At 37.3% G+C, this 27,995-nt stretch overlaps 1 protein-coding gene across 1 annotated transcript; it reads left to right on the plus strand.

The window, feature by feature from the left end:
• Positions 1-27,894, plus strand: rnf145b (ring finger protein 145b). The gene is made up of 11 exons (XM_051876909.1): positions 1-197; positions 1,476-1,693; positions 11,776-11,884; positions 12,120-12,211; positions 15,666-15,901; positions 16,567-16,742; positions 18,214-18,354; positions 18,473-18,655; positions 21,348-21,495; positions 26,028-26,384; positions 27,038-27,894. Exons 2-11 carry the CDS (start codon positions 1,510-1,512, stop codon positions 27,473-27,475), a joined length of 2,064 nt encoding a protein of 687 aa, XP_051732869.1. The 5' UTR covers positions 1-197; positions 1,476-1,509; the 3' UTR covers positions 27,476-27,894.
• The last annotated feature ends 101 nt before the right edge of the window (positions 27,895-27,995 follow it).

A 27,995-nucleotide genomic window follows, 5' to 3' on the forward strand; every position in this document is an offset into this window, starting at 1 on the left:
GCATGCGCAGTGGAAAAATCAAACGGTGTGTAATGGCTGCCCGATGGTGTAAGTGAATTTAGATGCTTCGTCTCTTCTGCTTGTAATTTGACCGTAACACACGGATAACGTCGAGACGTCTGAGCTAAAATGGTTTATATTCACCCAGAGGAGCAGCCCAATACGAAATCTAACAGCGTGAAGTGATTAAACAACACGTAAGTCTCTTTATATTACAACTATCGAGGCGTTTGTAAGGGAATAACGGACACAGTTCTGTAACGCTGTTAGCTGTGCAGATAATAATTAGTTAACGCTACATACTTAAAACATTTACCTCAAAACGTTATTCGCTAATGTTTTAAGACCACTGAAGCGGTTATATATAAAGTTTAACGAATCATTAGCATTAAGATTATATCCTTTAGTCAGCACAAACTCGTTACAGCAAACGAAAGTCAGTCGTTATTGTTCAGGTTTACGTTTAAACCTGTACTCTTTCGTTTTATCTGTATAATTTTCAAGTTTATATAAGGTTTATCTATTCAATATTTCATCAGCGTCCTCTTTTTTAAACGGTGTGACTGTTGATGTGTCGGGGTTACTAGAGTTCAAGCACGTTTAACACGACAGGCATAAAAATAACTAATCCACTTGAGTTTAAAGATGCGAAATTCAACACTATTTGCTCGTTACAGCACAATTATTTTACTATTTGTATTTTATTGTTGGCTAAAGCAGTATGTTATGTAAGTGTAGTGGTTTTCTATCATGTGGTAATAAGAGAAGTAGGTGTGTCGTTCTCCTACTTACTGAAAGTACCTTGTATTACCATGGTTTCGTAAAGATATGAAACCGTGGTATTATCAATGTTGAAAACAGTTTTTGTTGATTTTTTTTTATATATATATATATATATATATATATATATATATATAAAAAATTGATACATTTTTTCAGTATTCTTTGACGAATAGAAAGTTCAATGAACACCATTCATTTGAAGTAGAAATCTTTTGTAAAAATTATAAATGTCTTTACTGTGTTTTTTTGATGCATTTAAAACATCCTTGTTAAATAAGTGTTAATTTCTCTATCTCTTTTAACACACTTTTAAATTGTCTATCATGTTTTCCGCAGAAATATTAGCTAAGCAGCACAACTGATTTCAGCAATGATAATAATAAGAAATGTTTCTTGAGCAGCAAATCAACATATAAGATTAATTTCTAAAGGATCATGTGATGATTCAGCTTTACCATCACAGGAATGATTTACATTTTAAAATATATTCAAATAGAAATTTTTTTTTTTTTTTTTTTTTTAAATGGTAATACAGTTTCACAAGTTGTTGACTGTATTTTTTTGATCAAATTAATACAGCCTTGGTGAGTATTTTTTTATGATGGTGAGTTTTTTTACAGCTAAGTGTTCATACGTTTATGTTCTTGTCATAAATCATGATTTATATCTTCAAAGCTATGTTTCTCTCTTAGTTGAAGTTCAGGCCTGTTTGGTGCCCTGCTGGTCATGGCAATGAAGACCCGTGTGGAAGCGGTTCTGAACGTGGGTCTGCGGATCCCCAGCATCATGCTGCTGGAGGTGCTGTACCGATGGGACGTCAGCTCCTTCTTCCAGAAGATCCAGAGGAGCAGTCTCAACAATAACCCCCTCTTCCAGTACAAATATATAGCCCTGTACCTGCATTATGTCGGTAGGTCCAAACACAACAAGCAACCACTCCCTGTCTATACAACAAGCACTGAATGACATTGACCTGGAAATGTTGTTCGCAAGAACTTATAGGCTACGTTCACACTGTCAGTTTTTGGGATTGACAACCACATTTACTTACAGGTGTGAGTCTCGAAATGTCTCTTTCACACAGCAACTTGCAGTAGTGTCTCAAAAACTGTCTGTATGAATGTGCAACAGGGGTCAAACCAGTTTTCTCTTATCAGTAACATTAGCGACAGTGACCAAAGTAACATCAAAGATGGCGACGTCCATAAAACTGAAAAGTCTTATCACCTGACAATCCAATCGAGTTCGTCCATCAAATCTTCATTAGCTGACAACAGCTTTTATATCTGGTTGGAGAGCAGTGCAACTGAGTCTTGCATAAAACACAAAACTGACGGGAACAGCTTCAATGGAGAACAAATACTGAAACCAAACATGAAAACCTGCAACACATGGAAGACATGCTTGTGCAGCACAAAGCAGCTCTCTCGCACTGTATGACGTGACAGACAAGTAGTTGTACAGTCCAGGTTTTCCGAGAATGCAGTTGTGAGTCCTAAAAAATGTACGGGTGTGAGTTTGGTTATAGAATGCAATCTTCACTCCCGTAAATAACTGAACTGTGTGTGAACATAACTGTATTAAGGACTAAAATGCAGGACTGACAACCGTATTCTGTTGTTGTGTGAACGTGGCATTAGTTTTCTTAACTTTGGGCCTTAAAGGGATAGTTCACCCAAAAATTATCCCATGATTTACTCACCCTCAAGCCGTCTTAGGTGTATATGACTGTGTTCGTCTGAAAGAAGAAAATCAGAGATATATTTAAAAATATCCTGGCTCTTGCAAACTTTATAATGGTAGTGAACGGGGGGGGCCACATTTTGAAGTCCCCCAAAAATGCATCCATCCATTATAAATATAATCCATACAGCTCCAGGGGGTTAATAAAGGCCTTCTGAAGCGCAGCGATGGGTTTTTGTAAGAAAAAATATCCATATTTAAAACTTTATAATCTAAAATAACTAGCTTCCCGCAGACGACCATATGCATACTGCGCAAGTCGACTTGTGCCACAAAAGTAACCCCCTGACGCAATGTAGGATGTCTCTCGTGGTTCAAACAAATAGGGCTGGGCAACAAACTCGAGCTCCTCTTCTCTTATATCGAAATCCTCCAACATTTCACTTTAAAAATAATAGTTTTAGACTTCTAATTTGTGACCAGTGTTTTATTTTGCTCTATCCTCTGAGCTTTCGCGTTCATCAGTATGTCATGCGTCGGGTCAGGGGTTGCTCTTCCGCCGCAAGTCAATGCCTATGGGCATCTGCAGGAAGCTAGTTATTATAGTTAACTCATTGCTTCACTTCAAAAGGCCTTCAGTAAACCCCTGGAGCCGTATGGATTATATTTATGATGGATGGATGCATTTTTTGGGGGCTTCAAAATGTGTTCACTAGCATTATAAAGCTTGGAAGAGCCAGGATATTTTTAAATATATCTCTGATTGTGTTTGTCTGAAAGAAGATAGTCATAAACACCTAGGATGGCTTGAGGGTGAGTAAATCATGGGATAATTTTCATTTTTGGGTGAACTATCCCTTTAATTATGGGGAAAAGGATGAATGATGGCTCAAATGGTGCAGTTATTACTTTTATAACTGATCAGACTTATGAATTATACCTGGTATATGATAAAATGGGCAACACAGTCAAAGATGGATCTGAGTCACATCTAGACTTGGTGGGTGGGCCACCCATAATACCAATGCAGCAACACCCTGGCCAGTTTTGTGTGGGCGAGTCACGTGTGTATTTTCTTCATAAAATGTAAAAATGCAATTTTAAAGTGTAGCTTTATGGTTTGTGCTAGTAATGCTGATGTTCCACACTCATTAATGTCTTTTGTGTGTGCGCGCACGCTCGTTTTCTTGGCTGTCTGTGCTCTCTGCTGAAGAAAAGCACAGTGCCAGTGCAGTGTTTGTACTCTGGCTGGGGTCCTCTTGTAATGGGCCAGTGGAAACGCAGAGTCAGAAGTTGGCAAGATTTTTTTATGATGGGAACAGTCTAGTTTGTTAGTAATTTAAGCAGTAATTAAACTATAGAACTGCAAGCTGAAATTAAGGTCCGTTCTGGGTCATGACGCCTGCTTTGTTTGTGTCAAAGAAAATGAGGAAAGAGGAAAAACTGAGGAGGATACATGAATGATATAGAGAGAGTTTGATTTTTCTTACTCTTTATATGTGGAATAAAGAGTCTAGCTATGCAGTAATGTTTTCAAAATGCTGTAATTCGCCACAATACCTTGAAGTATTTTGATATTTCATATCATTTTCTATTATTCATACCGTTTTCAGAAAAATTGGCGCAGCATTTAAGGCATAAGATTTAAACGTTTTTTTCAGGCCTGATAGCTCTGAAGGGGGTATGATATGAATATAATATTTCTAAGACAATTATATATTGCAATTGTAATGCACCTGCACTGTAAAATAAAAAAAATATATAATTTTAGAAGTACATCAAATAATTTACGCTACAGTACTAAAATTGCAATGATTGTTTTAATTTCTTCACTCTCAAGAGTTAAACCTTTGAGCTTTTGTGTTGACGGGAAACAGCAGAGAGAAGTTTCTGTGCCAACGAGTTTACAAATGCTGTTCATTACAAATCTAGTGTAATGCTGTAATCATCTGTAACTGTGTAATGTGTAACTATTAGGGATGGGCATTTTTTAAAAAAAAATATTGAATTGGAATATTTGGATTAATATTCGATAATTTAAATAAAGTTTAATAAGAAAGATGTTTTTTTTTTATAGTAAAGTTTTTGTCACCATTTCTGATCAAGCTTATGATTAGGCAGTATACATAAGGCAGATTATATAAATATAATATATAAATATAATAAACATATCATGAGGTTTTCTTTTAGGTGAGAACATTAAACAATGTGTGTAAACAAAAAATATACAACAAAAGCATTTAAGCTCAGACAGAGTGAACAAAACAAACCACTAGTTCAGCAGGCTGCACCAATTAACGTACAGAACGATATACACTCGGCATAGGGTTATTGTGTTTATATTGTTTCACATGCTCATGTTGGAAAAACAAGAATATTCACGTGCTTGGGTGAAAGTTGGCTCCTCAGTCTGATAACAGTAAGGCCAGCTGCAGAGAAAACAGATGTTACAGGGACACAAAGATAACGGTGTGCTAAGTAGGGCTGTGACAGTATGGGATTTTTTTCTTACCGCGGTGAAGAAGCAACAAATCACGCGGTTTGGCGGTTAACCACTTAATATTATAATAAATTTGCCCCGCAATAATTTCATAGCGCATCACCGCATAACTGATGTGCTGTGAGGATAATAAAAGATTAGGCTTAGAAAATATTTTAAACATTTTTTTTAGGTCTATTATACAATGAATTAAAGGCCTATAATTAAAGTTATTAACAGTGTATAATATTTCCTAACACTGTAGTCATCAATGAAAATTAAGAGCAGCTTTACTTCAAGCACCTACTTAAAAAAAAAAAAAAAAAAAAAAACCTGTTTAACACAAAATACTATTCTTCTCATTTATTTCACTATATTTACGGGACACAAGAGAAATAATGGTAGGATAGCCTACCGTTATCAGCATATTATGCTGAAATTCATCTCTCATCATCTGAGAGAAAATTCTCCGTTAATACTAGGGATGTGCAAAAGCGATCGAGTACTTGACCGTGACAGCGACGATCGATCATGTAAACGAAGATCTAAATGTTTTTTTTCTTCTTTTCTTTTTTTTTTCTCCTGATTGGTTATAGCAGCACTTTGGGCGGTGCTCTGATTGTTTAGCTTGCCACAGCATGCGTCAAAAGACATGAGAAGAGAGAGCACGGCCTCGACGTCACGGAGTAGTGATGTCTGGTAGGGCTGTGATGGTCGGCATGACAAGGTTCAAGTTTATTTAGCCATTTCAACAATACAGTTGATAGGAATTTGTCTTGGTATGCTCGCATAGTTCACAGCAATGCACTGACACAGCACACACATATACACAGACATGAACAACACATATTATACATTAGGTGAGTCAACTGGTTATAGACCAGACCATAAAGTGCTTAGTGCAAGCAACACAGCCAGAAATCAGTCCACAAGTCCCCTTATCAAACATTCAAGCATCAAACCATGTTTAAATATCGTATAGCTTGGAGGTAAGTGCTATCTCTGAAGCGTGATGTTCTGCTGGTGATGCTTCTATACCTCTTCCCTGATGGAAGAAGAGTGAACACGTGATGTGCTGGGTGGTAGGGGTCGTTGGTGATGTTTCTCGCCTTCCTAATAATTCTGGTGACGTAATGTGAGGCTATGGTAGGCAGACTGCAGCCAATGATCTTGGAGGCTCTGCGCACTACTTTCTCTAGCTGGTGCTTATCCTGGCTGGTCGCGTTCCCGTACCAGGACAGGATAGAGAAGGTCAGCACGCTTTCTATGACGGCTCGATAGAAATGAGTCATGCCTTCCTGGCTAACCCCAAATTTCCTCAACTGACGGAGGAAAAAGAATCTCTGATGAGCTTTGCCTACAATGAAACTAATGTTCAGGTCCCATGAAAGGGACTGGTGTATGGTAGTGCCCAAGAAGCAGAAGGAGGAGACCCTCTCAACAACCTGACCATTGATGGAGAGGGGAAGGTGCTGGACTGTCTTCTTTCTAAAGTCCACTATCATCTCTTTGGTCTTAGGTGTATTGAGGATTAGGTTATTGTCCTCGCACCACCTGACCAGCTGTTCCACTTCGCCCCATCCCGGTAAATAGATTCATCCCTATCAGAGATAAGACCTACTACAGTGGTATCATCTGCAAATTTTAACAGTTTAACGGATGTTGCAAGAGACATACAGTTGTTGGTATAAAGAGAATATAAAAGAGGGGACAGGACACACCCTTGTGGTGCGCCGATGTTAAGAACCCTAGTTGATGACATATGATTATGGATTTTGACATAATCACGACCGTGTCACCGGCGGTAGTGTGACGTGTGTGTGTGTGTGTGTGTGTGTATTATATATAAAATAAAATCTCAAAGGTCGCGTTAACCGAAAATTTTCAGTCATTGACGGAATTTTTTTTTTTTAGCAGTGACGGGGAAAAAATTTGCAGCCCGTCCGTCATTTTGACAGATTACTGAGGCTGATGTTGCTTGTAATGTTGTTGCGGGTAATAATTGATCATGACGGTATTTTTACGATCCTCTCCTTCAAAATGACGGTGAAAGTCTAACTCAACCTTACATACACATATATATATATAATATATATATATATATATATATATATATATATATATATATATATAATATATAAGGTCACACTGTCACAGCCCTAATGTCTGGCTTCACTTTGACAAGATAGATGAAAATACAGTTCCATGCAAGCTGTTCAGCGCCAAGCTTTTATCTTGTGCTGAAAATATCCTTTAAATTCTATTCATAATTAATTTAGCAATAATCATCAGTGATTTTCATACTGTAAAATAACATTTTAATTGATCAGAAAATGCAAATTGAATCCAAAATACTGCTGAAATATTAGAATAAAAAAAATTACAATAGTGACACTTTCGGTCAAGCTCATGTTTGCATTCGCGAACTTTTTGCAGATGAAGTTGTAATAGCTACATCTGATTAATCTAATATAGCATGCGTTGGGATATCAACATTTATTAACATGTTAAATGTTAAATGAGCAGAAACATATTGTGCACTCGATCATGTGTTCACAAGTATGTGTTGTAGTTGCCGTCATGTCCAACAGCGGTTCCATCTATATGAAATGAATGGATTGGCAAATGTTTAATAGTACATTCTGGTGTCTGATTTTATCCAGTTGCCAGTTAACTTTGCATTGCAAATACAGTTTCGATTACTCCATTTACCCAGCACTCTATCTCTGTGTGTACAACCTTGGGAAAAAAAAAAAAAAAACCTGCTAAAAATCCAGTGACAAGGATGTGAATTCCTTTAAGAAGGAATCCTCTAATTAAAAATAAATGTCAGTCACCTAAACACTTATTTTCTTAGCTGCCTGAAAGAGGCATGCAATGAATTCAATGAGCTAATGTCAAAGGCCTGCTTTGTGTTAGTTTATTATTCTTCATTATTGTTAGTTAAGTGGAAACCTTAAAGGGTTAGTTCACCCAAAAATGAAAATTCTGTCATTAATTACTCACCCTCATGTCGCTCCAGAGTCCAAACCCATAAGACCTTCTTTCATCTTCGGAACACAAATTAAGATATTTTTGATGAAATCCGAGAGCTTTTTGACCTCCGATAGACTGCAACGTTAATACCACTTTCAAGGCCCAGAAAGGTAGTAAAGACATCATTAAAATATTCCACGTGACTGCAGTGGTTCATCCTTAATGTTATGAAGCGCCAAGAATACTTTTTGTGCGCAAAAAAAACAAAAAACAAAAATAATGACTTTATTCAACAATTTCTTCTCTTCCCTATCAGTCTCCTACGCTGTTGACGTTGTAAACACTGCAGAGCTTCTGTGTTCTGCGTCAGAACGCTGACTCATTATTGGCCGGCTCCTGCGTCAGCATCACACGCATGTGTCGTGCTGTTCACGTGAACAGCGTCGGCCAATACTGAGCCGGCGTTCTGACATAGAACCCTATTCTGACCATGCATCATGCATTTTAACATGAGTTGCTGACCAGCGACATGATGCCACTTCCATCACTTGATACAGTTTGATACAGAATTCTGTGTCTCAGTGACCTCCAGCTAAACACTGTCACTATGATACAGACTTAAATAGTGACTTAAACACATCTCTACCACACCTTTCTCTCCTCACTGTCTCTTTGCGTGACCTGTGTTGGACACTTGATCCAGCCTAGCAGGTTTCAATTTTTTTTTGTCATAGACTCAACACGCAAGACGTAACACACAAAATACCTAGAGAAACTAACCCATTAAATGCACTTCAGATCAGAGGCATGCATTCATCCTTTGGCAAATATTGGCATGTTTTGTCTTTAAGCCTATTGTGAAGTATTCAATGTGTAGAGTATGTCTTTCTATAAGTAAAAATAATTATTTCATGCAAATAATGTTAATTGTTTTTATTCATATAATATTTTAATATGAACAATTTCATTATAGTTATGAGTTTTGGGTAGTCTAATTTATAATTAGCTACCCAAATGGGGAATTGCTATATTCTTTTTCAATTGCTAATTCATACCCAAGTAAATAATTACATAAGCATAATCATTCTTTGGTAGGTGAAGTCAATATAGAGAGAACAGCTGCACTGTGACACACACACACACACACACACACACTAATGTCGCAGAGCTAGTCTAGCATTCTCACACTGCACTTTCCGGAATGATTTAGGCATTAGCAAATGCTTCATAGATGGTCCCTTGCAAGCTAGATGCTCACCCAGCTGTCCAATGCAGTATATTAGATTTCATCTTATTTGAATATGCTGCATTCTCTCTGCATGTTTGGTGCAGTGGCCATAAACAACCACAAGAAGGACAACTGTTTGCAAGGCAGATACAAATTAGGTTTTACTTTATGATAGAATCTTTCCCAGACCTGCTCATTCAGCTAAAGATATTTGCCGAAGAGAGCTGTTCCAGTGGAATGTGCTGACCAGCTCAGGAGATGAATTGTCATGGTGTTTGGCATAACTTCCTGTTGGCCTGAACAGTCTTTTAGGTTTACGCCAGTTTCACACTGCAAGCGTAAACAGCGCGTATGTTTTTCGGCGTGCACGTTAACCAGTGGATGCATTCACACCGGCAGCAGGAGCAGCGCGTAAGCGTCAAGCAGGAGCGTCGCGTGAGCAGCAGTGAAGTGGGGGTTTCGGCGCCGAGTCTATTTTTTTCTGCACTGCTGACGCTCAATTAAAGTGAAAGTAAATGTCTTGTAAACGTGCACGCGGCAGATGATTTAAAACACAAAGCTTACCTCATTCATGTGCAGCAATGGATGACACAAGGCTTTTATTTATTTATTTTTATTTATTTACGTTTATATGCGAGTGTTGTACACCTCCCCATGTTAACAAACTTTCAAGACTATCAAGTTTATAAATGACCAACTTATAAAAACAAATTTATAGCTGTCTTTGTAAAGAAATGCTCACTTTACATGTAGCTGCTGCTGTGACACTGTACAAACGCTTCCAGTGTGAATACTCGCGCGTCTCTGCAGCTGCAGTGACGATGTAGTTACGCTCACGCGCCGCTTAAGCTTGCAGTGTGAAACGGGCGTTAATGTGGCTTACAGATACTGCGAACAGTTAAACATGAAGGGTTGAAGATGCCTTGCTACTGCAATAAAGATCACACCACCAGTATCAATGACCCATTACTTGGCCCTAAAGTTATTCCTGGTCTATAGCTATAGTCTTCCTTTTTCTTTTTTTTTTTTGTGTGAATTGAACACAATGCTGTTTAATCCTATGGGATTTAATGAAATCAATAACTTTTCCTTTGCTGTAACGGTATCCTTCAGCATTTTCAGCAAGCATTGTCAGTAAAAACTAGAGCTGCATCCCACTGTTTCAGATATTCTGTTTCATAATCTCCAGAGTTAGCAAGTTAATATCTCATAACAGAGGTAGTCGTGTACTGTAATATAGGAAATTCTTACATTGAATAATACATTTACAAAATGTAAGGGGACTGCCGTAATATAATGAAGAAAACAAAAAAATTTAAAAGAATGGAAACAAAAAGATTAAGTAGTTTGGCATAATCCTTTAGTATTGTTACTACTTGGTTTTATAAATATTAAGTTCATCCGCCAAATCAAAGTCATATGGTGCAACCAACATGTAGGGGGAAAACAACACAGGAAGAATTGCATCGGTCATCTCGGATTCTTTAGTTTTATTAGATTTATAAAAGACAGATACAGCTGTACTGCATCATTCCGAAAACAGTCGAGCTCCTGGAGGCATGCTGTGGGCGGAGCTAAAGAGTAGCGTGCATAATAAACAAATGGACACATATGGTGGTCAGCTAAAAAAAAATGTATTTAAACACACACAATACATCATCACATTATCCCTGGATAACTTTTATACGTTCATGTTGTTTACATTGTATGCACTTGCGTGCCAATTGTCAACAAAACACAGACATTTGATGCAGTTTTACTTACCGCCTGCGGTTCCAGCTTATGACCGGGATCTTTGATCGCTGGGACCGTTCCATCTTTCGGTTTCAAACGATCTGCAAAATCCAGCGTCGAGCTGGGCCTTGTACAGCGCTGCCGACGACTTCCGTAACCCGAATAAAGCATGTTGATGGGCGGCTCTTGCTCTCGTTTTGGTTTGTGAGCGCGCACTCTTCCGGGAGAAGTGCCCATACAAGGAATTCTGCCCTTGATGACGTCATACACGGCCATGCTCGAAAAAAAATTCAGAAACTTAGACATACCCTGAAGGAGTGTATTTGGCACAAAAATACTTCATATGTCCAACTCATTTTTTGAAACTTTGGCCATGTTTAGCATGAGATTCCAACTCTTTTAACAGTGTAATTAAGTCAGAATGCATGAAATGGCATTAGACATCCCCTTTAAGGTATAACAAAAAAAAAAAAAAAAGTATTTAACTTGTGAATGAGTAAGATGTGTACTCTCACATGTATTTAAGGTGTAAGGAAAATGTTATTACTTTTTACGTGATGGTTACACCACATGACATTTTAGAGTCATTAAATTAACCCTTTTTTTGAAAATTTTATGTTTTGCAAAACCATATGAAACCAACATGAGTACATAGTGTGTTTCTAACTTGTCAAATGATATTTACCTTTTTTTTCTTTGTTTTTTTTTAAACAAATCCTTTATTGTGGATTCTTATTTGTCATTGACTCATGGATAATTTAAACCAAACTACTTCATTTTTGTGTTTTTGTTTTATTTTAAAGAAAGGTGGCATAAGCACTTGCTTTGTTATTTTATTTAATCCAGTGTGTATCATAATTCATGTCAGTAACTGAGACTCCCTTTTCTTCAGGTTACATCCTTAGTCTGGTGTTGTTGACTTTACCCCGGCAGCACCTGGTGCAGCTCTACCTCTACGTGCTCACAGCTCTTCTGCTCTTCGCTGGACACCAGCTTTCCAGGTCTGTGCTCACAGCAGCCTTATGCATGACTGTATACTAACACAAGATGTGGAAAGGAGATGACATATTGGTTTTGAAATGCGCCCATTGTTGACAGTTCAAGTACACACACTCACATTAAATCTAGTTGCAATGTCTTTTAGAACTAGTAAAACAGATTTTGACATTAATGCAACTGTTTAGTACTTATCATGATTGTCAAACAACCCGTGCTCAATGACTGGTGTTCCTGCAGGGATTACGTACGAGGAGAGCTGGACTCGGGTTACGAGGGTCCCCTCTACTTGGAGCCCCTGTCTATGAACCGCTTTACCACAGCACTCATCGGTACATCCTGCGTCATCAACTCTGACACAACTCGGTTTTGTTCTCTTTCTCACTGCTGTGTTTGTTCCTGAAGCATTATTAGGGATGAGTTAATCGCAACTGGTGTGGTATTACTGAACTTCGGTTCCCACCCCTGCTCTAAAAGAGACCTGACTGCTGAACTATAACACAGAGTCTAAAAGAGAAGAAACCGGATCTCAATGTGCTCAATTTGCTAATGAATAGAGGCCCTGTGAAATGCTTCCAGTTTTACTAATGAGGAATTTAGGAATGGAATGGCATGCAACCAACCTTTTCCTTCAATATGCTTCTAGGTGATTTAACTGCTTTAAAAGAAGTGAAACTTCATACACTGTCACCTAATCGTCTTTTATCAACATAGGCTCTAGAGGTGACACATACAGATGAGGCAGAATATTAGTTTGACAGGTTATCCATGAGTTGGATAAAAGAGAAGTAAGCTAAAATGGGAGCAGCACTCGGGTAGAGCAGAAATAGTCAGTTGTGTTTCTGCTCAGTTCTGCATCTGGGAATGTTTTTCAGAATTATAGGAAGTAATGGACGTCACAAAAACAGTACTTCTGTATTACTGCAGGAGCTTTGATGTATGCAGCTGGTTTGAGTGAACAAAACAAACAGTTCTACAGGGTTCTTGGAAATAACAATTTGAAATTCCCTGACATTTCCTGGGTAAGAAATTCAAATTTTCCCAAGTCTGATTTTACAGGCTTGGAAAAATTGGAATTTATATAATAGAATTTTTTTCTTAAAAAAAAAAAAAAAAAAAAAAAAAAAAAAAAAAAAATATATATATATATATATATATATATATATATATATATACATATTCTGTAATTATTGAACATATTATTAATATTATTACCTTATATTCTGTAAGGTTTTGTAGTTATGCCAAGCTCTGAAGTAGGGATGCCATGATTCCTTGATTAAATTTGAGTACTCGATTTTAAAAAAATTCTCGATTGCAGTATACCCGTGCAGTGCTTCCCACAGGTTGAAATATACTTGCAGTGGTAGCCGGGTGGAAAATCTTCCTATTACCCACGGCACAAAAATTGTCTACTACATGTGACAAACAACAAATAATGTGTGAGGCTACTATTACATTTAATTACATACTAACATTATGCATTATTATGCATTGTAAATTATGCAAAATTACAGCATTTAAATGGTAGAGTTCTCCTTTCTATGTCATATAGTGTCTCTCTCAGTGAATGGGACACAGATATTACTGATACTAGTAAAATTTATATATTGAATAATGTGTCAAATGATCTTAGGCTTTTCTTCCTGTGGGGGAGCATCCCAGCCGGAGACTACAATAGTTTACTATGAATTAAATGGAAATCAAATTAAATACAATTTGTGTAACCAAAATACCAATAATGCCCAGAAGGGAAAGAAAAAAAAAACTTAGCGTGTGACTTTTAATTATAAACAAGCCCAAAATACACCAGGACTCTTATTTTGAAATGTTTATATTATTGCAGGCTGATGAGAGAGATAAAATATGCATTCTTACAACCGTCTCTAAAACATATTATATAAAGGCCATAAAGTAGACATTGTCATAATTTGTCGACTCGAGTTCATTAGCAATCACTTGGCATAAATGTGCGCTATTCATTGATTGGGAATAATTTTAAAGCAGTCTAAAGCGCTGTTGCACGAGCCTGTAGAACGTGCAACAGCACGCTTTTGTGACATATCCACCACGTCTCTGCAGCGCATATTGCACGTGGGAATGTCAGCGGGAGTAAACGGTTCTCGCGCACACAGAAGGAGCAGGGCAAGGGGAGATTTTCCACTAGTTATTCGATTGCGGATGGTTTTGTTATCTCGGGCGGATAAAATGTATAAGAGGATAAAAATAATAAAAGCAAAGATGTCTTCAAATATACTTGGGCAGCCGTTAATATACCTGGGCGGCCCGCCCAAGTAAAGTCTATGTGTGGGAAGCACTGCCATATTGAGTAACCGGCAAAATACCGGAAGTGGAGCATTCCACGGACGAGAATCCATGAACCACATTATCAGACCATTTTCTAAGGCTGCACAATGTATTAAAACCATTTAAAAACCATACTGTAGCATGGTGCTATTGTGAATTCACAAAGGCTGATATTCAATTAAATACATATATGCCCTGCTGGTTTAATATATATGCGCTTTAATTATTTACACGCCAGTAGGTTACGTGCGTCTTAGCGGCTCTGTTCGCAGTAAATGCTGCTCCACATGAACTGTTATTTACATGCGTGGGGCGTCTCAAACTCCATCTCTGCATATGCCGTGAGTTTGTGGTGCTTATAACTTTAATCTGGGAACGCAGTGTGTGCCATTTCACCAGATTTGTAAGGTAAATCATTTATAAACCTATTACAAATTATGTGTTTTAACAGTGTTGTTCTATAAAACCATATGACTACTTGCTTTTGATACTTTATTTGAACCAAATTGTTATTATATATGTATTTTATATCATTTTAAATACTATTAATCGTCAAAATAATCGATCGGTTACTCAATTACAAAAATAGTCATTAGTGACAGCCCTACTCCAAAGTATTTTACTGGGCAGAAATTAGTTGTTGTGAATAATAATTAAAAAAAAAATGTTTGGGTAAGGAATAGAAATAGTCATAAAAAACATAATGGAAAGTCACAGAAATTTCTATAATAGATTTTTCTTCTAAAATGCTTCTGAAATATTCTAAAGTAGTTTTTAAGCTGTAAAATATTTCAACAGGTATGAAAGGATTGCAAGTTCAGTCTCCATAAAAATATTTTTTTACAAAAATCCCTGGGAAAAGTCTTGGAAATTCATTTGTTCAAAAGATGTGGAAGTCGTTTACTCATATCCAAATATTTAATCCTGTAAAAAAAAAAGAAAAAAAAAAGTCATATTTAGAAGAGTTTTAATGCATTTAGCACAGTTCACAAACAGCTGCACTGCAGGGTAGTTTCCACATTTCACCTGAGTTGAACCCTATTTGAATAAAAAAATCTTCATAGACAAAATCTGTAATCTTTGCTGGCCCAGCCAAATGAAGATCTGAGATAAAACAACTATTGGCCTTTTGATTAATCATTTCAAGTGACATGTCATGTCAGTGGCACCACTGTCCACAGAGCACATGTATTACGCCCATTTGGCAAGAGAAATTTTGTGTAACGTCATTTGTAAATCAAGTCTTTCAGTATTGTGGGAACAGACCGAGTTACAGTAGCACAAAAAGATTCAATTAAGTTTCAGCAAGTCAGATTGAGTCTTTTTATTTGCCATGTCAACACAGCAAAGTCAATCACATTGGGGGGACATTGAATGCAGCATTTTAAAGGAAGCATTGAGGTGTGTTAGTGTGATTTTCTTTTTGTTCAGTGTGTCTATAGGTTTGTGTTTGTTCAGTAAGACTATCCTCTCCCTCAGGTCAGGTTGTGGTGTGTACGCTGTGTTCCTGCGTCATGCAGACCAAACAGATCTGGCTGTTTTCTGCACACCTGCTCCCCCTAGTGGCAAGGCTGTGCCTTGTGCCCCTGGAGACCATTGTCTTCATCAACCGCTTTGCTATGATCTTCACCGGTCTGGAGGTGCTCTACTTCATCGCCTCCAACCTGCTGGTGCCGTACAATCTGGCCAAAACTGCCTACAGAGAGCTGGTACAGGTACGACTGCAGGATTTTTCTCATGTGATCATGTACTTAGAAACTGCCTGTGACTCGTGTTAAAAACTTTGAAAGTAATTGTGCTAATTTTGTACACAGCAGGTGGAAATCATTTTGTCAAAACAAGTTTGTATAAAAATATATTAAAACGTATGCAAAAACATTTTTTGAAAAAGTCTTATGCTTACCAAAGCCTCATTTATTTGATCACAAATGCAGAAAAAACCCCCCAGTAATATTGTAAAATATTACAATTTCAAATAACCGTTCTCTATTTGAATATATTTTAAAATGTGATTTATTTCTTGTGATGGCAAAGTTGAATTTTCAGCATTATTACTCCAGTCATCAGTGTCACATGATCCTTCAGAAATCAACTCGAGAAACATTTATCAATGTTGATAATAAATCAATGCAGTAGCTGTGCTGCTTAATATTTTTGCGGAAACTGTGATTTTTTTTTTTTTTTTTTTTTACAGGATTCTTTGAATAGAAAGTTCAAAATAATAAACATAAATGTCAAAATAAGAAGTTGCAATGGAATTATGCATTAGTAAATGGGTTTTCTCAATTATATTCATTTTTATTTGCAATGTAAATGGTTACACATTTAATTACCCTGCCAGCCAATTATTGAACCCTTGGTTTCCTGTGTTGTTCTGTAGGTGGTGGAGGTGTATGGTTTGCTGGCTCTGGGCATGTCTCTGTGGAATCAGCTGGTTCTGCCTGTTCTCTTCATGTGCTTCTGGCTCGTGCTGTTCGCACTGCAAATATACACCTACTTCAGCACACGGGACCAGCCGCCCTCCCGAGAGAGGCTACTTTTCCTGTTCCTCACCAGGTTTGACTGCTGCACCATATAGTCCACCTACTGAGGCCACGTACACACTGTAAAGTTTCAGGAGTAACAACCGCATTTCAAATTATCGTTCTGTGTGAAAGGAATATGACTCACTCTCAAAACTAGAGGTTGACCGATAGTGGATTTTACCAATAACGCTAACTAGGTTGGACCACGTTGACCGATAACCGATTGATCAAGTTTTTAAAATGGATACTGAATGAAAATAAACATAACACATAAAAAAAGTGCTGAACTTTAATACAAAATACTTTAATACTGTACTTTTTAAATGTAAATATTAATATATTATACCTTGATCATTCATGCTAGTTCATAGTGCATTAACTAATGTTAAGATATACAACTTTAAAATGTAAAAATGCATTAGTAAATGTTGAAATTAACAAATGAACAATACTTTTATGAACCTTAGTTAACATTACAAATGGACTCTTATTGTAAAGTGTTACAATTTCATATAAATCCAAACAGTCATGCTTAAAGATGGCCATCTTTAAACATCTATATAAAGGCCATATCATTGAAATTAGACACGTATGTATACTTTCCCACTTTTTTTTTAGCTTCTATTTTAGAAAACTTGATTATAAAATCAAAATATGTGTTACAATGACAATAAAAAAAATAACTGAAATGGGATGCATTTCTTATTTGTTAATGTTTCTGTCAGCTACATGAACATATCAATTTGCTTACTCATGTCACTAGCTTTAATTATGCAACTTCGCTGGATAACAAATGCATAAAAGCGACCAGCTGAATATAAACTAATGCAAATAGATGGTAACAATTAGTGTTGTCAAAAGTACCGACTTCGGTACCAAGTCGGTACTGAAATTTTAAAATTGTGACTCTTTGTGCACTGTTGAGCGGAATCGTAAACGCCTCTGATTGGCCATTGTTCACGCGCTCATGTGCTTTCAAACACTCCCTCTTTCAAAACATAAGTTGATCATTGTAGCCATGTGAACACAATGAGTCGGCTTGCGTGTGTTTTTGTCACATTTTGTCTTGGAAGAGCCAGGATATTTTTAAAAATATCTGTGTTTGTCTGAAAGAAGATAATCATATACACCTAGGATTAATCATGCAATTAATTTTCATTTTTAGTTGTGAATTAACTGACTTTAGCTTCATATGAAGTCACACTGTATGGAACACTCTGTATTTAATCAGCACAAACGGTACCGGTACCGTCTACACATAACCCTGAATGCATTGCAACAAGGATTTGGAACAGCACCATTATCATAAGCTAAACTGGATACTAGCACAGTAAAATATTAAAACACCACTTAACAATATCCAGCATATGTAAATGTTTTGTTGGTGGTTGTGATGTGACGTGTGGCCAAGTGTGTCCCATACTCGGAATTCGTACCCATACTCTGTTACAAGTCCAACTCTCTAACCATTAGGCCACAACTGTGGTCTCTGTTCTCTGCAGTATCGCTGAGTGCTGTAGTACTCCTTATTCACTGCTGGGGCTGGTCTTCACTGTGTCTTTTGTGGCGCTGGGCGTCCTTACCCTCTGCAAGTTCTACCTGCAGGGCTACAGAGCTTTCATGAACGACAACGCAATGCACCGGTGAGAAACATCCAACCAAATATTCTTACAATACTCCATTCAAAAGATGACATTTTTCGCAGGGATTTGTATATAGATTACTGTATATCCAGTAATTTCTTTCTCTTCTGGTTTTCAGAGGCATGACAGAGGGTATCACTCTGCTGATCTTGGCTGTTCAGACTGGTCTCATTGAGCTGCAGGTCATTCACAGAGCTTTCCTCCTCAGCATCATCCTCTTCATTGTGGTGGCCTCCATCCTGCAGTCCATGCTGGAGATTGCTGACCCCATAGTTTTAGCACTAGGGGCCTCCAGAGACAAGTAAGAGCCCCAACACCTCTTGCATACTTCATGCCGGATCAGAATACATCCCTCTAGCAAATTTCAGACAAGCCTTGTTATGCGAAACCGCCCATATGTAAATTATTCACAAATTAAATATTACGTAGATGCAAACTCCTGACCTTTCATTAAAACAATTCAAAACAATTAAAAACAGTTCTGATGAGAAAGGCGTCTGAGGACAGTCTTTGGATAGGGTCACGGTGAATGAAATCATGAGAATCACACCATCTCAGTTGTCCAAAAAAAAAAAAAAAAAAAAAAAAAAACCTTCTCCTGGCTTCACACAGGGAACTCTCCTGGGAAAAGTGAATGCACGACTGAAAAGAGCCATCTCTGCCAGGTCTGCCCACATGCCTTAATGCAAGAATCTCATATAGCGTTATGATAACTTTAATTTAATTGACATAAGTATCGATATAAAGCTTGGGACTGTTAATTAGCCTGACATGTTTTGATTTAATGGTGTTAGCGTTATTTCCACCGAATCGAACATACTTTTTATTCCAAATACAACTTGTGTAATGCTACTAATATTACCATTTTGCCAACGAATACAACTTTAGTTGAGCTCTACTATATTATACTGTCATAACCACAATGTAATTAAACAGTTTGCTTTTACACACACAAGATGTTCTGTGCAATTTCATAATGACAGGGTTTGAAATGAATACCCGCCAAATGTGGGTAAAAATCAACCGTGGAGGGTAACGATGTCAAATCACTAGGCAATTTGTCGGGTTATGTTTCACAAATTATGTTCACATTGTGCACAGATTTGGCGCACATACTCAACTCACTATGACTATTAAATACAACCAAATTGACCAGCACCTGCACATTTCTGGCTTACTTCAACACAACTGTCCCTAAGCAACAAATAAAGGCGCGCTGGTCTGTTTGCTTCGAGGGGAATAGAGAAGACCCAGGAAACACATCCGACAAATTTTAGCAGACCCTGGCCAGATATAAACACTGATGTTGCGGCAGCAATCAAAATGAGTAAATGACCTATGAAACTGTTACACTTCAAATAAAGATTGTATCTGTTACATTGTTATGCCAGTAGATGGCGACTAGTGACTGTTAAAATGTATTTGGTAGAGATTTGTTCAAAAAATCTTGATACATAATGAATTCATTTAAATGCATTCATTTAAAAAATAATAAATATTTTTAATAGACTCACTTATAACATTATAGACATTTATAAATAGACCCATTTATAACATTAAATAGAACATTTTGTCAGAACCTGAAGTAAATTACTTTTTGTTTAGTTGTCTAATGCAATGGTTCCCAATCCTGGTCCTGGAGGCACCCCAACACTGCACATTTTGCATGTCTCCTTAATCAAACACACCTGATCCAGGTCATCAGCTCATTAGTCGAGACTCCAAGACCTGAAAAGGGTGTGTCAGAGAAAGGAGACATGCAAAATGTGCAAGTGTTGGGGTGCCTCCAGGACCAGGATTGGGAACCACTGGTCTAATGTTTTGTTTTTAGAATCATGAGATAACTGTAATCTGTATTTTAAAAATAAATTCAGATTATCCAGAATCATAATTAAGCTTAAAAGAATATATAATATATTTTGAATCTAATTTACACTATTAGCACTGTTTCTAATATTAAAATGAACAATCTTAAAGACTAGGATGAAGACTTTATGCACATTAACAAGGCTTTGGGACAAGCATAATGCAATATAATCCAGGATTCTGAAATGCTTTCTTATTTTAAAGACGTGGCGTTTTGCAAACCACTTTAGGTATGCCTCTCTAGAGCCCCTATAGAGAATGGAATATCTCGCATCTTTGTCACCTTTTTCACCCCTGATGAGTTTGCATCCCTGGCTAGGGTTGAGACATAAAAAAAAGAAGAGGTCTCCTACAATAGGTTTGCGTGCATCCAACGTCATAAGAAACTTTAATTTTCTCATAATATACATTGCAGCATCAACTCTTCTCACAGTGTCTGAAGCAGTTCGATAAAGGATTCGGTCTCTAAACCCCTCCTTTCCGAGAGCCTGCTCTGCTCTGGTTGATCAGATGGCCCAGCCTGTTGTGATTAGTCTTCTACTTACAGTGCGTGTCGGAACTCAGCACTCCTATACACAGTGATATGGACAGTAACATTGGTGTCAGTTTTACTGTATCAATTCGAGCCTGATTCCTCATCCTTTGGAAGTGCATGCGAAGTGGATCTGCTTTTGCAGTGCAGAAAACAGTGTCTTCTCGACATTTCAACAACATGAATCAAACATTTCATGGGCAGCCAATGAAGACCATAGAGGAGGAGCATTATGCAATTTTATTATAAACTGAAAAAGCATAAGAGCACATTAACAAGTAGAAAGTTTTTAAACAAAAGGGCAGGTTAACAATTACATAATTGTTTTCTATCTTTCAAGAAATGTCTTGTGACAGTATGAAAAAACAGAGGAAATGTTAAGAGATGCTCAGTGTAGTTCTTAAATGCATTATTTGTGACCCTTTTACTTTTTTAAATTGTAGTGTGCATGTTTTTCATTCTAAAACGTTACTTGTATTGATTTAGGCTTTTAATCAGAAAATAAAATCTTCTTGAGTACTTGCTGTGGGATATGTGTGTTGTTCTGTCTGAGGACCTGTATCTTGAGCCTTTCTTGTGTCTTCCGTTCTTGCAGGAGTCTGTGGAAACACTTCCGAGCAGTGAGTCTGTGTCTTTTCCTGCTGGTCTTCCCTGCTTACATGGCTTACATGATCTGCCAGTTCTTCCGCATGGACTTCTGGCTGCTCATAATCATCTCCTCCAGCATCCTCACGTCACTGCAGGTACACACCCCTCACACACAGCACAGATACAAATACACACTTTATCACAGCGCATAGACATTACTGTAGTGTCAAGTTTTGTTAGTAGATGAAGTGCTGTTAGTAGTATGTTGATTTTTTTTTTTTTTTTTTTTTTTTTTTTTTTTTTTTGTAGGTAAATACTACAGAGGCAGAGAATATTACATTTTAATTTTTTTTTTTTTTTAGCACTATGAATGAAGTGATTTAAGAATGAATTTTTTTATATATATATGTATATATGTGTATGTGTGTGTATATATATATATATATATATATATATATATATGTATATATATATATATATATATATGTGTATATATATATATATATATATATATATATATATATATATATATATATATATATATATATATATGATATGATATAGTAAGTGTATAAATAATGGTGTACATTTGTATAAAGTTACAAATGTATATAAATTGCTGTCAAACATTTAAACAAATAGCTAATTAATCACACATTTTTCAGTAATCGCGATTAATTTAGATTTTTTTTTTTTTTTTTTTTTTGAGAACAAATAAGCAAATTACAAGCGAGAGCAAATATAAATACAATAGAACGAAAATACAAATGTCGATGCAGTACCAGTACAGAATTGAGTTTTCTTTTGTGTCTTATCGCCCTTGAATGGTTTTTAATAGTACTTGAATGAATGATTGATTGGCTGATCATAGAATAGGCATACATGCAGACCATCTTCAGTCGGCCGCTCTTTCGCACTTCACCAGGGCTGGTGAGTGGAACCCAGATAGCGTGACCATATACTGCAGGGGTCGGCAACACTGTCATGCAGATGGGGGAAAATGCTGGATCGTGAGCAAAAATGAGAGAGGTGTATGTATTTCATTCAGATGAAGTACCTCGCACTTGCATTCAGATTCTGGATATATTAAGATACATTTTGAGGTAATTATTCCTCATAGTAACACAGCTTATTTTATTAAAGGGGACCTATTATGCCCCTTTACACAAGATGTAAATTAAGTCTCTGGTGTCCCCAGAATATGTCTGAAGTTTCAGCTCAAAATACCCCACAGTTAATTTATTATAGCTTGTCAAATTTGCCCATATTTGGGTGTGATCAAAAACACAGCGGGTTTTTTTTTTTTGTCCCTTTAAATGCAAATGAGCTGCTGCTCCCGGCCCCCTTTCCAGAAGAGGGCAGAGCTTTAACAGTTTGCGCTTCGGCTGCTCAACAACAACAAAGCTGGAGAATCTCACATAGTCGAAATGACGATTGTTAGTAACAGTGGTGGAGAGACTTCGGAAGAAGTTACAACTTTTAGAATGCAACTGGGCGTTTCTGAATGGTTAGTGGATAAATTTATGTAGTTGCTGTGGAGTTGATTCAACTCATCGACTAGCATGTGCCGTCATGTTAATCTTTTGTGCAAATCCAGCATTGAATTGACTCTCGTTTGTGAAGCAGTCTGGCGTGAAATGACATTTCTGTCAAACACAACTTTTGTTTGTGCTAGCGTAAAGTAATAGAGCATATGGAGGCCAAGAGAAAGCTCACGGAAAGTGGAGCTGCCTGAACTGAAGAAACACATTGCATTACTTAAAAATACTTACGTTTTCTTCATCTGCAGCTTTGCCTCCTTCAGTTGGTATCGCTTCTTCGTTCAGGAACAACTTTGAAGCAAATCCTGCTTTGTACTGTCCAAGGTTGAAAAAGCACTCCGGCTTGAAGTGATTAGTGCTCACAAGCAGATTTTTGCTTACTGTTTCTGGGAGATTTCCATTGAAAATAAAATAAATCCACTGCTCTCTTGTCACCTCTGAGGCTAGGACTCTAAATAGTGTTCTGAGCTCGTCTGTGTAGCCAACTACAGAACAGTTAGCATGCTTTGCTCGAACTTTTGCCATGGCATTAGAACTGGTACTCCGTTGTCGCTTGCAAAAACAAAAAGTTGGTGTTTGAAGCTGCTTTTGATTTTCATTGATGACTGATTATTGTGCTGTGTTCGGACATAAAGACTGTTATTAGGCCTATATAATTTTAGTAATATTATTATTATTAAAAAATAATTTGTAATTGTTATTAGTGTCATTAAAATGTTTTGTTTATGTGCTATGGAAACAAAATACTGACGAACAACAATGCCGTTTTCGCCTTGGCTTTAACAACAACTGTATTAGAATTTTGCAGTTTTTGTTTTGTAGTCTGTTTTAAAAACATTTTCAATGAGCAGTCATCATAAGCACATATCGGTGCCGCGTGTGGTTTTATGGTGATGCCGTTATGAAATTAGAGAAGGCAAATGAATAGTAGTTTTTAATATTAATTTGATAATAACACTAGCCTGATAATAATTTGATACATTTAAAGGGTTAGTTCACCCAAAAATGAAATTTCTATCATTAATTACTCACCCTCATGTCGTTTCACACCCATAAAATCTTTGTTCATCTTTGGAACACAAAAAGATATTTTTGATTAAAATCCCATAAGGTTTTTTTTTATCCTCCATTGAAAGCAACAAAATTACCACATTCAAGGTTCAGAAAAGTAGAAAAAACATTGTTAAAATAGTCAACATGACTGCAGTGGTTCAACCTTAATGTTATGAGCGATGAGAATTAAAGTGATACTTTTTGCGCGACCCCAGAAAAACAACCCCACACCATAATCCCCTCTCCACCAAACTTTACACTTGGCACAATGCAGTCAGGCAAGTACCGTTCTCCTGGCAGCCGCCAAACCCAGACTCGTCCATTGGATTGCCAGACAGAGAAGCGTGATTCGTCACTCCAGAGAACACGTCTCCACTGCTCTAGAGTCCAGTGGCGGCGTGCTTTACACCACTGCATCCGACGCTTTGGTGCACTTGGTGATGTAAGGCTTGGATGCAGCTGCTCGGCCATGGAAACCCATTCCATTAAGCTCTCTGTGCACTGTTCTTGAGCTAATCTGAAGACCACACGAAGTTTGGAGGTCTGTAGCCATTGACTCTGCAGAAAGTTGGCGACTTCTGCGCACTGACCCCGCTCTGTGATTTTTACGTGGCCTACCACTTCGTGGCTGAGTTGCTGTTGTTCCCAATTGCTTCCACTTTGTTATGATACCACTAACAGTTGACCATGGAATATTTAGTAGTGAGGAAATTTCCCGAATTGACTTATTGCACAGGTGGCAACCTATCACGGTACCATGCTTGAATTCACTGAGCTCCTGAGAGCAACCCATTCTTTCAAAAATGATTGTAGAAGCAGTCTGCATGCCTAGGTGCTTGATTTTATACACCTGTGGCCATGGAAGTGATTGAAACACCTGAATTCAATGATTTGGAGGAGTGTCCCAATGCTTTTGGCAATATAGTGTATGTTAATTTGTGTTCCAAAGATGAACGAAGGTCTTACGGGTGTGGAACGACATGAGGGTAATTCATGACAGAAATTTCATTTTTGGGTGAACTAACCCTTTCATAGGATATCGCCTGACTGTTGTCAATACTTAATACTATCGTCTATTAGCACAACCCTTACCTGGTCACTTCATGTGTTTTCTCTGATCGGATATATCCAGTCGTGAAAAGACCAGGGGTAAATGCCTCTCTGAAAGAGAGCATTTTTTCGCATTCCAGATGAAATTGGACAAAATGCATCTGGTTGTTGAAGCTACATTTGTAAATTGTACTCCTCCCAAAATGGTAAAAAAATAAACATGCGAGAGCGTGTTACACTGATTAACTCAGAAACTTAAAAATGGCACTTCATGACAAAAAGGTTGCCGACTCCTGATATACTGTAACGCTAGTCAAAGGATGCCAAGAAGGGGAATAACAGATGCTTTTTGTGTTTTAACATGTTAAAGGGGTCATGAACTGCGTTTTCATTTTTTTATGTTTCCTGGGGTGCACTTATAATGTTAGTATACTTTTTATATCAAAAATGGTCATAATTTAGAAATAAAGGGCATTTTTCCTACCCTGATTTTAGCCCTCTTATTTGAACGCTCTGTTTTAAGGGGCGTGTCTGCTGTGAGACTTCAGTGTAAATGCCCACTGCTGTGATTGGCTAACATCTTTGCCTATGAAATATCTCAGAAGTATTACTCTCTCAAACTTTTAGCACATTTTTACTATTACAGCTCTCAAGGTTAACTAATCGTGAAAAGTGTTGATTATAGCATTACATTTAGATCTATGGCGTTATATTTAGATGGTGGCATGAAAGGCTGCAGTGATGAACATTGTAGCCGATCACAGACGGTTGTTGAACGCATGAAAGCAGCGATCTCGTCATTGACACTCAGTTTCTTTCATCATAATAGTGCAAACGTGATGTAACTAAGAGATTCGCAGAATAAAACAGGAGTTTTGGTCAATATGATTTACCAAAAGCTCAAGGAAAAGTTTTCTCAATTCATGACCCCTTTTAAAAAGAACATATTGAACAAATTTTTTACAGCCCTAATATAAAAAATAAAAATATTAAAAAATAAATATTAAATAATGTGTAATACAGTAAGATTACATTCCTTGCAGGTTCTTGGCACTCTTCTGATCTATGTCCTCTTCATGGTGGAGGAGTTTCGTAAGGCTCCGGTTGAGAACATGGATGAAGTCATCTACTGTGTCAATGGAACCTACCGACTCCTGGAGTTCCTGGTGGCCGTGTGCGTGGTGGCCTACGGTGTTTCAGAAACTCTGTTTGGAGAATGGACTGTAATGGGCTCCACCATCATCCTGGTTCACTCCTACTATAACGTGTGGCTAAGGGCACAGCTGGGCTGGCAGAGCTTCCTGTTGCGCAGAGATGCAGTTCACAAGATCCAAAGCATGCCCACTGCTTCCACATTACAACTCCAGCAACATAATGACATCTGTTCTATTTGCTTTCAGGTAAAAGTGTTTGAATTGTTTTGTTTTTTGTTTTTCTCACCAAGGATGACATAAACTAGAGAGTTTTAGGCCAATGTAGTCTGATTCCCGAACAAATGACTCTTTACACTGGTTCTTTTTAGTGAATCATTCAAAAAGACTCCCAGACTTTCTATATTCTTTCACAGGAGTCCATAACTGAAGCGTTCATCAGTTTATAATTTAATACATTTTTATAATACATTTTTCATTTGTTGTTAAAATATTTTGTTCTGTAGCAATTTAGAGGGTTCTCTGTGTGATTTACAGCATTAGCTGAGAGAGGTTTTCTTTCGTATGTAATTAAACCACATTAAAAAAAAAAAGAAAATATAACTAAACTAAAATAAATACTAACTAAACTAAATACTAATACTAACTAATAACTAAAATATATACTAAAATATACCCAGATGAATCGGAATCAGAATTGAATCAATTGTGAGATTGTGATTCAGTGATATTGTGATATTGAGCCCTAGTAGTTCGGAATTGATTCTTGAACAATCATGGCCACCATTTAAACCTGAATCCATTGAATCATTTCCTCATTTGTCAGCTTGTTCATAATTTCTCTTCTTATGTTGGTTGGCTAGTTTTAAACATCGTTTCTCACTTCCATCCTTCAATTCTAGGATATGAAGTCTGCTGTCATCACGCCTTGCAGCCACTTTTTCCATGCTACCTGCTTAAAGAAGTGGCTGTACGTTCAAGAAACATGTCCTCTGTGCCACGGGCAACTCAAAAGCCAATTACAGCCAACTAGCTCTCCAGCTGCTGTCACCCAAGCCGCTCCACCAGCCAATCAGGACCCAGCAGAGGTGGAGCAGGAGAAGAGTGAACCACAGGTTGAGTTGGACACTGAGGAAGGCACTCAAGCAGAAAACACTCCCCCCACGAAAATCTCAGCCGAGCCAGAGCTTGAAATGGACTCGCCATCGGGGAGCTCGAAAGCCCAGCCCAAAGAATGTGACGTCGTGGCAGAGGGCAGCACAGGCCCTGCTGGTGATATAGATGATGAAAATGATGATGATGATAGTGGTGGTTCATGCAGCAAATCAGATGTCCATTAATCTTTATAAGCAAATGACAGTGCTCAAATCTTATCAGCCTATTAGGTGTCGCCACAGACAACGCATATTGCCAATGTTGAGGACTCCATTAGTAGATGGTTAAAGGGATAATTCACCCCGAAATAAAAGTTCTGTCATCATTTACTCACACTCATGACGTTCCAAACCCTTTTTTAGTGGAACACAAAAGGAGATATTTAGAAGTTTGTTCTAGCTGCTCTTTTCCATATAAAGAACAGGGAACAATCTCCATACAAGTAGTCTCCTTAAGCAATATGATTACTTTGTGTAGGGAACAGACCAATATTAAGTTGTTACTGAAAATAGAAAAATGTTATGTAATTTATAAATTTTATAATTTATAATATTTGTGTATATATATATATGTGTGTGTGTATGTATGTGTGTGTGTATATATATATATATATATATATATATATATATATATGTGTGTGTGTATATATATATATATATATATATATATATATATATATATATATATATATATATATATATATAT

Source organism: Ctenopharyngodon idella, chromosome 21 (genome assembly GCF_019924925.1).
Source record: "Ctenopharyngodon idella isolate HZGC_01 chromosome 21, HZGC01, whole genome shotgun sequence".
NCBI classification, from domain to species: domain Eukaryota; kingdom Metazoa; phylum Chordata; class Actinopteri; order Cypriniformes; family Xenocyprididae; genus Ctenopharyngodon; species Ctenopharyngodon idella.